The following is an 11,821-nucleotide window of genomic DNA, read 5'->3' as shown; positions in this document are numbered from 1 at the left end:
GCAAGAGGAGAGGTCAAAAATTTCAAGTTCAAGTGGCCCTCCACTTAGGAGAATTAAATCATGAGGTTCAATGTCCAAGTAAGTAATGGGAAGTAGTGCAGGTTTAAGTCCATACTTTCTGGTTCCCACATGAATGTGAGATTGGAAATGGCCTCATCAGAGAAGTAGAATAGGCGTTCCTCCTGATTAAGCATTTTCAGGCATTGGGCTTGTGTTGGGCCGCCTACTTTTTCAGAATAAAAAATGTTCCATGAGCAGATATACTAGAGATGTATTTAATAAGGGATGATGGAGTTCCCTGGTGGCTCTGCAGGTTAAGGACCTGGTGTTGTCACAGCTGTGGCCCAGGTCCTAGCGTGGCTTGGGTTGATCCCTGGCCTGAAACTTCTGCATGCTGTGAGTGTGGCCAGAAAAAGAGTGATGAGGAAACATACAGTAAAGAGTAAATCCTCCTCTACACATGCGTTAATGGAGACTTAGGCACTCTTAGCTTCCTACAAAGTGTAAAGAGATAGATGGCTAAATGCAATTTCTCCAAAACAAAAATGTAAATGAAAGCATATCAAGGGTACAGAGGTTGGAAAATCTTAGTGTTTGACTTAGCGTTTTCTGTAAAAACTCATTACAGTTTGCCAAGCAATACCACTCTTCATTTCACTAACATAACATTTCATTAATGAGAGATCTGTTATCACATGACCTTCCCTGGACAGATGATATCCTTCTAAACACAGTAAGAACATTTGCAGGTTGCGGAACGAGTAATTTTGAAAGCTAAGATGCCACACTATTTTAGGTAAACTATTTAAATACCTGGGAACAACTGATTAATAAGATCAAGGTTTGTTGGAGAGTTAGCTTAGAGCTGACTCCATTCTTGACAGTGGATGACAGGAGAAAATGAGCCTTTGACTGAGCAGAAGGTAGAGAAACTTCATTCAGCAAATGTGGAGTTTGCTTTCCACTTCAAGTTTGGGCCAGTATCAGTTGCATGGTTATTGTCCCTTGAACTTGAAAAGGTGACAATGATTCTACCTCAGTGGTCATTTATCAGAAAACGTACACAGGATGGAAAGGTGTGCTGATGAGCCTAATATCTCTTTTTTTTACATTACATTAAATACAGTCAAATCAACAAGTTCTGGAGATGTAAATGAGGAAATAAATCTAATGTTATGAAAGAAAGATACCCATGAAAATCAAGGTTGGGAAGCATAGAATGGGAAAAAAACAGAAGATATTAAAGGGAGTAGTCATATCAGAAATGAGGCAAAGAAGGGAAAGAGAAGCATGGAAGTCATGCAGATAGAAATGAGGGAACATTAGAATCATTTCAAGGTTATGAGAAAGAATGTCAGAAAACTTTACCAAATAGTTTCCGACTTCCGCTGAAAAATAAAATGAGAAGGTCAATGTAAACCTCAAAAAACAAAGATAATTATCTACTAAAAATTTGCATTAAATAACAGTGGCCAACACACATATGGAACCATTTGTATACGGGAGCACTCAGACCCGCGGAGACACACACACATGCTAAGCCATTCAGAGTGCCAAATAGTCACTTTTGCTAAGAACCATTTCCAGAAATGGAGAGGGGCATAACCTGAGTCAGTTTACTACATATTGAAGGATTTTAGAAATGTTAGTTCTGGGGGTAATTTTTTTTATAAAGTTAGTAATCACTTTTTGTCAGTAGTTAGGCTTTCACTCTTCAGTTTGTATGATTAAGTGGGTATTTGGCTTTCAGTGGGGAAACTAAAATGTACAAACTAGAAATGCTGGATAGGGTGTGGAGGAAGGGGACCCTCTTACACTGTTGGTGGGAATGTAAATTGTACAACCACTATGGAGAACAGTATGGAGGTACTTAGAAACTATGCATAGAACTACCATATGACCCAGCAATCCCACTCTTGGGCATGTATCCGGACAGAACTTTCCTTGAAAAAGACACATGCACCTGCATGTTCACTGCACCACTATTCACAACAGCCAAGACATGGAAAACAACCTAAATGTATATTGATGATGATTGGATTAAGAAGAAGTGGTGTATATATACACACCGGAATACTACTGAGCCATAAAAAAGAACAAAAATGCCATTTGCAGCAACATGGATGGACCTAGTGTTACATACTAGTGAAGCAAGCCATACAGGGAAAGACAAGTATTAAATAACATATATATGGAATCTAAAAAAGTAATACAAATGAATTAATTTTCAAAACAGATACAGACACACAGACATGGAAAACAAACTTAAGGCCACGAAAGGGGAAAAAAGATGGGAGAGGGATCATTAGAAATATGGAATTAGCAGATACACTGTGCTACGTATAAAATAGATAAGCAATGAGGATTTCCTGTATAACACGGGGAAGTATATTCAATGTCTTGAAATAACCTATAATGGAAAGTAATCTGAAAAAAGATTATTGCATGTATATCTGAATCACTTGCTCTACACTTGAATCTAACACAATATTGTACATTGAGAATAGTTCAATAAACAAAAAGTTAATTCCTGTAGTGTGAAAAATATTTGATATCATATTAGGTAATGGCATGTCATGAAATTTTAATGAAAAGTGGTATTTTAGAGGTATGTTATAATGGACCAATTCCTGAGGTATAAGTCCTATAATTATTTATCAGGAATTTCAATTTGGCAAATTAATATTGTGTTACTGAAAGTGCAAATGAATTTTTTTCGTTAAAATTTTTCTATGAGAATCAAGTAAAATTTTTTTAACCTGGAAATCCTTGGATAACATGTTAAAGAGCAGTGGATAAATGAACCTCAAGTTCCCATTAACTAATAATTGATATTTATAAAGAGAGGACAGTGATGACAAATCACTCACATGATAGACATCTTCTCTCATCTCTACATGTTTGAGGAAGTGTCATTGGCAGGGAAATGGTCTCTTGACTTGGCATAGGTGACAGGGTTCCTATCTTTGGATTGTGTTTCAGGAAGACAAACAGTGTGCCTGTCAACTTAATGCCCTTCATCCCAGCAACTTGTCAGGGAAACAACTGCATGGCTCTAGAAAACAGAAAAAGCGTGTCCATCGAGAAAGAAAGGTAAGGAATGAAAAGAGGAGGAATGGGAAATTATGGATGGTTGGGAGATGACGTTACATTGAGGTAATTAAGAATGAAATGCATACACGTATAATTGGGGAGGGAAGGGCCGACATCCAGGAGAAGAGCAAGGCAGAGGACGGATGTAGATTCAAAGGCAGGAAATGATAATGCCAGGAGAAAACTGTCATTTTAATGGGTTTGGAAGCAATGGGATTTTTGAAAACTTACCTACACTTTTCTCAGGTCCCTCTGAAAAGAAAATGGAGATATCAATGTAAATATAATGTAGAAAAGGGAAGGTAATACAAATTTAAGGCACTATTCATATTTCATATTAAACCCACGTGGATGCACCCACAAATAAACATATGTACACGAAGCACTGCACACTCAACACGTATACCATATAGTATAGATATTTATTGAAGAGCGTTTCATATGAAATGGCATAAAATGATGAGATAATTTATTTGAGTAAGTTTTAGAACTGGAACTTCTCATGCTAACTTTAAAATGTTCCTCATCCCTTTGGATACAGTTAGGCCTTTTATCATTCAGTTTATAGGATGTCATAAGTACTTTGCCTTTAATTAAAGTGTGTATTCAATCCGTTTATTATGCTATCTACAATGACACATACAGCCCGACATACACTGAATTGGAGGATCTTACAATCATTGCTTTCCTAGAAGTACTATAGGGTATACTCACCTGGGCTCCCATTACTAAGAATACCTTCATATATCCAATGAATATATAATATTTGTTGTTATGTTTCTCTTTTAACTATACTTAAATACAATTTTAATTATGTTCAGCAAAAAGACATGTTAATGGATGTGAAGTAGGTCTAATCATGTGACTTGAGCATGTCTTGGACAAAATTTTCACTTTGGCCACTGTGACAAACCATTACTTCAGAGGCATACGATTAGTAAAAATGCTCGACTTAAAAGGAATGTCTGTGAATACATGCAATAACAGGACAAATCAATAGCAGTATTGAGGGATGATTGATAGCAAATATTGGGGAAAGCTTCAGTGCAAAGGTAAATCCCAGAAAAATCATGTAAAATATCACATGTTGGATTTGAGAAAGATGAATCTTTGAAGTTGAAGGAAAGGCACAGTTAACCGATAAAGTCAGCTTAAGCACACAGGGAAATGCATTCAATGGGACTTACCAGTTCTCTTCATATTGTCAATAAATGAAAAAAAAGAAAGAAAGAATTCATCAAGATGAGGGAACAATACCAGGAAGTAGGAAAACAAAACTTTAAACACCTCCAAAGTTATTCTGATCGTTGCTTCTGAGAATTGGAACTGCAAAATTCAAAAGACTATTCAGCAATCAAAGGAAGCATCATTTCATTTCCATGCACCTTCTGATGACAAAGGGACTGAGCTGGAAATCACAGAAAAGGTAAGGTTCTAAGTAAAATTAACCCTACCCCTGCGTGGTGTTAAAGAAAAATATAGATATTATTTCAATCGTTGGTTTGTACTCAGCCTGTATCTTTTTCAGAGTAAAAGGAAAACACCACTCATAACACAAACAGGTGCTTGTAAAGAGAGAGGAAAATAGACTCAAGTCACCATGCACAATACTTTGTGTGTAGACGTACCTATATACGGCTTCGTACAAACATTAAGTCTATATGTACTTGAATTGGTTTCCCTTTGAAATAGAAATTATCATAAAAATACCATTCCATGGAGCATGTTAAATTTTCTAATTGCATTTGTATTGTAAATACATCTTGGGCAAAATTCCAAAGTAAGAGTTTCCATGCTTGCACATGAAACATTGAAAATTGAGAGGTACGTAGCAATTGAAAATTTCCTGTGAGGAGTTCCCATTGTGACTCAGAGGGTTAAAGGACACATAGTCTCTTGAGGATTCAGGTTCGATCCCTGGCCTCAATGAGTGGGTTAAAGATCCAGTTTTGCCATGGCTGTGGCATAGGCTGGCAGCTATATCTCTGAGTCAACCCCAACCCAGGAACTTCCATATGTCACAGGTGCAGCTCTGGATAAAAAAAATGGTAAAGATTAAAAAAAAAAGAAAAATTCCCTGTGGACTAAATTCCTTCTGCAAATATATATAACAGGAATTGAAGTTTAATAAAATTAAATAGTTTCACTGAAAAAGTTAAAGAGAAAGAAATGTTCGTATAATTGTCTGTATTAAAATTTCAATGAGAATCATAAAAAAATTTTGTGTACTTTGGAATGCTTGGGTAATATGTTCCAGAGCAGTGGAAAAAATGAGCCTCAAACTCATACTTGACCAATGGCCAATATCAGAACTTGCACTGCCTTGAAAGGACAATGGATGGACAAACTGAGCTCAGCAAGTGAGGAGTCCTCTCTCATCTCTTAGATCATGAAAATATCACTGGTATCAAAATTGGCCAATGAATATGAAAATGTGTCCAGGCGTCCTAACACTGGATATGGTCCAGGAAAATATACAAAATGGAAAGGGTGTTCCTATCAACCTAGTGCCCCTTATCCACCACCTTCCTAAGTGACATTATAGCACATGCCTGGACAATAGAAAAAGCCATTGTCAACTGGGAAAGACTGCTATGGAGTGGGGAAAGAAGGAATTGGAAATCATGGAAGGTGGGAAATACAAAGAAGAGAACTTCATCTGGGAAACATCCATAAGCTATCAGTTGAGGAAGTAGAAGCAGATGTTCAGGAGACGTGTGGACCAATGAATGGTATCAGATTACAAGGCAGGGAATGTTAAGGCAACAGGAGAGCAGTCACTTTGATTGGGGGCGATTTACAGATTTTCAGAAAATTTACCGGTATTCTCTCTGATGTTGTTCTGAAATTAAAATGGAGAATCAATGTAAATATCATGGGAAATGAGAAGAACATTCAAATTGAATGCAAGATTTATACATGAGAATAAACCTATGAGGGCACAAATACACACCCACACACACCACCACACACTCAAAATATGAACACATAAATACGGTGGTATGAGCCGGTTTGTCCAGAGAGGATTCTCCCTGAAGTGAAAATGGTATTACATTAGTGAATTATGGTCCATTTCTTTTCCTTTTAACATTTAATCATTTATTATTCAGTTTGTATGATTTTATAAATACATTGCCTTTTCATTTACATATATCATTGAATCTATATTCTCAATAAATACTAGATGGGAGGATCTTGAAGCTCTGCTTCTAGGATACTATAGGGAAATTACTTGGGCTCCCTTTAGTCACAACATTTCACCAACAGAGAAATGCACAACTTTGTGGTTTTTTTTAATTTCTATTTTGATCAATGCCTAACTAATGTTCTTTTTAATCAAATTCCATGAAAAGTAGGACTGGGAAGTGTCACATGGCAGTGAAAATTGTCTAATATCAAAATCACCTGACATACCTTGGACAAAACGTTCAATATCATTATTGAAAATGCCAATATTTCAGATGTGTATGTTTAATAAAGCTTATGTGGCTCAAAAGGAATATCTGTATAGATCGCAATCAAAAGACAAATCCAAGAAGCAACAATTGAAGATAACTGAATAGCAAAGGAAGATGACAGCATTCAGAGCAAAGACAAGATAGGAGAGAAAATCAGGTAAAACATATAAGGAAGTCCAGGAGAGAATTCTCGTACTTTAGGGAAAGTGCAAAAACAGATGAAACTTTGACTATGTATGTACACAACAAATACATTAATGAGAATTAGCATTTTTCTTCATATTTGTGAGAAAATAAAAGGAGAAAGAAGTAGTTAACTTGAAGTGAGGGCGCAATGTCAGGAAAAAAGGAAGACAACATTTCAGACGCTGCATGTTTTCACTGGATCCTAATTGACACATGTTCCAGGAATGGAACACAGGATTGAAGACAACCTCACCAATCAGAATATGTGAGTTTTTTTTTTTAAACTTCCATACACCCTTGATGGAAAGACAATAATTGAACATTCCCTGTGATTAAAGTCCTCCCACACACTGGCAATACACCGATGCAAGGAAGTAGAATGGAGTGCTAACTATCCCTCTGGATACTAAATGTATCAATCACTGATTCTGCTTTTGCAATATAACTCTGACATTTTCATCATAAAATGAAAACACAAACGTAATCACAAGAGAGATATTTGAAAAGATGAAAAGGACAAAATAAAGTTACCTATCTGTCCACAACTCTTCTGTAGCAGTAGTCATATATTCTATGTATGTTAAATCAGTATAATTGTAAAATGAATTCTCCTTGAATTAAAAATTGTCATTGCAAAATGATGACTAAGAGTTATTGACTTGCTATGAAGTATATGTGTGTGTAAGGAATGTATTTGGCAAAACCCACAGTTATTGGTGCTCATGTACTTCGCATGGAAAATTGAGAATTGAGAGATATACAATAATTGAACATTCCCTGTGATTTAAAGTCCTCCCACACACATTTAATAGGAGTTGCAGTTTATGTAGACAGTAAATGTCATATTGAAAATGACAAAAACACAGAATAATTTCTGCAGTGAGAAAATATTCTGAGAATATTCATGGGACATATTTTCATACCTGGGATTCTTTGGGCAATCAAAATTCTGCCACAGTTGGAGAATAAGCCTTGATTTTGCATTGACTGGTCAATGAGAGCATAAATTTCATAGGCTTTGAAATTAGTTTGGGAATCTCTATTCATTTGGGAAAGTTTCATTGGCATCAGAATGAGCCCTTGAACTTGAAATATGTGATAGAGTTCCCATCTTGCGGTGTCCTGGAAAAATATACAGAGTGGAAACAGTGTGCCTTCCAACTGAGTGCTGTTCCTCTCAACAACTTCCTAGTGAAACCAGAACAGGTCACAGAAAGACAAAATGTTAGTGTTTAGAGGAAGAAAAATGATACAGAGCAGGAAAAAGTAAGAATTGAAAAGGATTCAGAGAGAGAAACCAAGGGAAACTAAGTACACGATATGAAACTCTATATGTTGAAAATTAGAGAAAGTTAGAGATTCAGGAGTACAAAACAAGGGAAAGGGTGTATGAATTAGCAACAGGGAATCTCAAAGGCCTTGAGAATCGGTAGTGTAAAAGGGATTTGTGAGTTAACATATTTCCAAAAGATTAGCTTTTTCCCCTGAGGATTTCCTGAAACATAAAATGAGGAGATCAAAGAAAAATATAATGCGTAAATACAAATAAATATGAAATGAATACAAAATTGATGTTTTAAAATAAAAATTAAACTTTCCAGAATGCAGATGAACATACACTCACACACACACACACACAAATACTTTGCATTTGGCACATACGTAAGTATGCACGCATTAAGTATAGTGTTGAAGTCTCACTTTGTCCATAGTGTGTATTCTTCCCAAAATGAAAATTAGCACAAATGAGTGAATTTACTGTTGAGAAAAAGTTTCAGGAATATTACTTCTCATGTTCAACTTTTTTTTGTTTGTCTGTCTCTTTTGGGGGTGGGGGAGCCACACCCATGGCATGTGGAGGTTCCAGGCTAGGGTTGAATTGGATTGCAGCTGCCAGCCTATACCACACAGCACACAGCAACGCCAGATCCTTCACCCACTGAGCAGGGCCAGGGATTTGAACACACATCCTCCATGGATACTAGTCAGGTTCATTACACTGAACCACAATGGGAACTCCCTCGTGTTCACCTTTTAAAAATGGTCCTAACCCTTTTGTCATTAGTTAGGCTTTTTTTTTTATTTGGTTGTGATATTTAATAAGGTTTTTTTTTAACCAATATGAATATACAATTCTGTATTGCAAAGGCTATGTGGTATGGAATTTCTACAAAACTAAATTAGAACATATTGAACCACTGCTTTTTAGTAGTATCACAGGGTAATTTTCTTGTGGCTACCCTACTGAGAAAATTTTCATCAACTGATGGATATATTAAAAGTGTGTCTTATAAATTTATTTTTTAACTAATGCCTAAATTCAGTTCTTCATAATAAAATTCCATGAAAGGGAAGGGAAACAGTAGTCTTCAATGGCAGTTAGATCAGATCTAAGTCAAATGTCGTGAATATATTTTGGACAAAACATTCATCGTCAGCCCACTCTGAAGAGGCTGGTACTTCGGAGGTGTATGAGTAATATAATTTACTTGACTCAAAATTAGTAATCTGGGAGTTCCCATTTGTCAACTGGAAAAGAATCTGACTAGTATCCATGAGGACATGGGTTCGATCCCTGGCCTCCTTCAGTGAGTTGAAGGATCCAGCATTGCCATGAGCTGTAGTGTAGGTCACAGATGTGGCTCAGATCTGGCATTGCTGTGGCTGTGGTGTAGGCTGGCCCCTGCAGCTCTGATTCGATCCCTAGCCTGGGAAATTCCACATGCTGCAAGTGTGGCCCTAAAAAGAAAAAACAGTAGTATCTGCATAAATTGTAGCAACATAGCAAATCAAAAATCAATAACTTGAGATAATAAATATATCAACTATTGATCTTGCATTGAGTCTTCTACCTTTTTCAGAATAAAAGGAAAACCTCTGCTCATACACAGGAAAGGTGCTTAAAAAGTGATGACGAAGAACAGAGTAAAGGCACTCATGTGTCCAAAACTATTTTGAGCAGTATTCGTCAGGTAAAGCCCCTAAATATACATTGATTTGATTTATTCCTTTGTTGACTCCCCTTGAAATTTAAACAAAATTGTGGAAAAAATGCCTCCTTGACATTTTCTTCAAGGAGGATACTATAGGTCTAAGGATTGTATTCTTGTAAGAAAAAAAAATGGCAGCATTCTAGAGTAATTGCTTCATGCATCTTGCTGGTACTTGCAGGAACATTTAGTCACAGGACACCCAACGTACTTGGCTCCTGCTTCTTTTGACCCACAACTGATAAAAGGAAGAGATGCATTAGATCACCGTCCTGGCCAGAGTATATTATCTATCTCCACTGCCACATTATTTGGCGATATAATTAGCTCTTGCCAATGGAATGTGAGTAAAAGTTATTGAGGAGGTTATTTCTTGCCTGAAACAGGAATCCCCTGTGACTTTCTCATGATCTCTTCTCTTTCTGCAGTAAAAGTGAAAAAAAAAGAGAAGAGTTATTTACTTCATGACTTTTGTTGAATTTATTCAATTTCCCCAGTTTTTATTGTGATGAAATATACACAACAAGATTTATTATCTTCACCATTTTTCATGTGTAGAGCTTGGTTGTATTCAGCACATTCCTATTGCGCAAACATCATCAACAACCATTTCCAGAACTCTTTTTACCTTGCAACCCTGAAGCTCTGTACCCATTAAATAATAAACTTCCCACAGTTCCCTCTCCCCACCTCCTACAAACAGTCACTCTCCTTTCTTTTTTCTTTTTCTTTCCTTTTAAAAGACATGTCTCCATTTTCCCCATGCTCCAGTTTCTGGTAGCCACCATTCTACTCTGTTTCTATGGGTTTGACTTTTTCTTTCTTTCTCATTTTTTGTGTAAGAGTCCACATATAAATCAGATCCTGCAATATTTGTCTTTATATGTCTGGCTTATTTCCGTGAGCAAAATGTCTTCCATGTTCATCTACCTTGTCACAAAAGCTAGGATTTTATTCCTTCTTTTTCCTTTTCTTTTGGTCATTTTGCATTTCTTGGGCCGCTCCCACGGCATATGGAGGTTCCCAGGCTAGGGGTCGAATCGGAGCTGTAGCCACCGGCCTACACCAGAGCCCACAGCAACGCGGGACCCGAGCCGCGTCTGCAACCTACACCACAGCTCATGGCTATGCCGGATCCTCAACCCACTGAGCAAGGCCAGGGATCGAACCCGCTACCTCATGGTTCCTAGTCGGATTCCTTAACCACTGCGCCATGACGGGAACTCCGGATTTTATTCCTTCTTAAGGCTGAATAATATATCATTGTATACCTATCCACATTTTCTTTGTACATTCATCTGTTGTACACTTAGGTTTTGCAGTATCTTGGTTATTGTGCATAATGCAGCAGTGAACATAAGAGTGCAAATATTACTTTGAGATTCTGATTTTAATTCCTTTAAGTACATATACAGAAAAGGGATTGGTGGATCATATGATAGGGGGTTGTTGTTTTGTTTGTTTTTTTGCTTTTTAGGCCTGTACCCATGGCATATGGAAGTTCCAGGATAGGGATCCAATTAAAACCGCAGCTTCTGGCTTATGTCACAACCACAACAATGCCAGATCCAAGCTGCGTCTGTGAGCTACAACAGAGCTCGTGCAAAGCCTGAACCCATTGAGCGAGGCCAGGGGTCAAACCCACATCCTCATGGATGCTAGTTGGGCTCCTTACCACTGAGCCATGATGAGAAGTCCTGATACCTGACTTAATTTTTGAGGTACTTCCATACTGTTTTCCACAAGAACTGTACCACTTTACCTTCCCTCTAGCACACAACGGTTTCCTCACCCACATTTGTTACCCTTACCCACATTTGTTATTGTTTGTCTTTGTGATGATAGCCATTACAGCAGGTGTGAGGTGATCTCTTATTGTGCTTCATTTTCTGGATGATCAAGGATGTTGAGTACCATTTCATATATTCCTTGCACATTTCATATCTTTCTTGGAGAAATGTTTATTCAGGGACTTTGTCCAATTTAGTATCAAGTGTTTTTTGTTTGGTTGGTTTTTGTTTATTGTTTTCCCTTTTGGATGTTTGGTTTGCTATGGAGTTGTTTGAGCTCTTTATATGTATTCACCATACTAAT

At 37.1% G+C, this 11,821-nt stretch overlaps 1 protein-coding gene across 2 annotated transcripts in view; it reads right to left on the bottom strand.

The window, feature by feature from the left end:
• Window positions 1–3,080: 3,080 nt before the first annotated feature.
• Window positions 3,081–11,821, bottom strand: part of LOC100519072 (beta-mannosyltransferase 2) — an 88,390-nt gene continuing 79,649 nt past the window's right edge. Inside the window, exon 12 of one of the 2 annotated variants that reach the window (XR_002341311.1) lies at window positions 3,081–3,345. Coding sequence is in view for 1 of the 2 variants with exons in the window: in XM_021082397.1 (XP_020938056.1) it covers window positions 10,094–10,149 (56 nt within the window). In the remaining variant the exon portion in view is untranslated. Of the gene's footprint in view, window positions 3,346–9,815; window positions 10,150–11,821 lie in introns of those variants that run through there. The other variant, XM_021082397.1, reaches the window with a different exon arrangement.

Source organism: Sus scrofa, unplaced genomic scaffold (assembly GCF_000003025.6).
Source record: "Sus scrofa isolate TJ Tabasco breed Duroc unplaced genomic scaffold, Sscrofa11.1 Contig770, whole genome shotgun sequence".
NCBI lineage: Eukaryota > Metazoa > Chordata > Mammalia > Artiodactyla > Suidae > Sus > Sus scrofa.
This window is presented reverse-complemented; position numbering and strand designations above follow the sequence as displayed.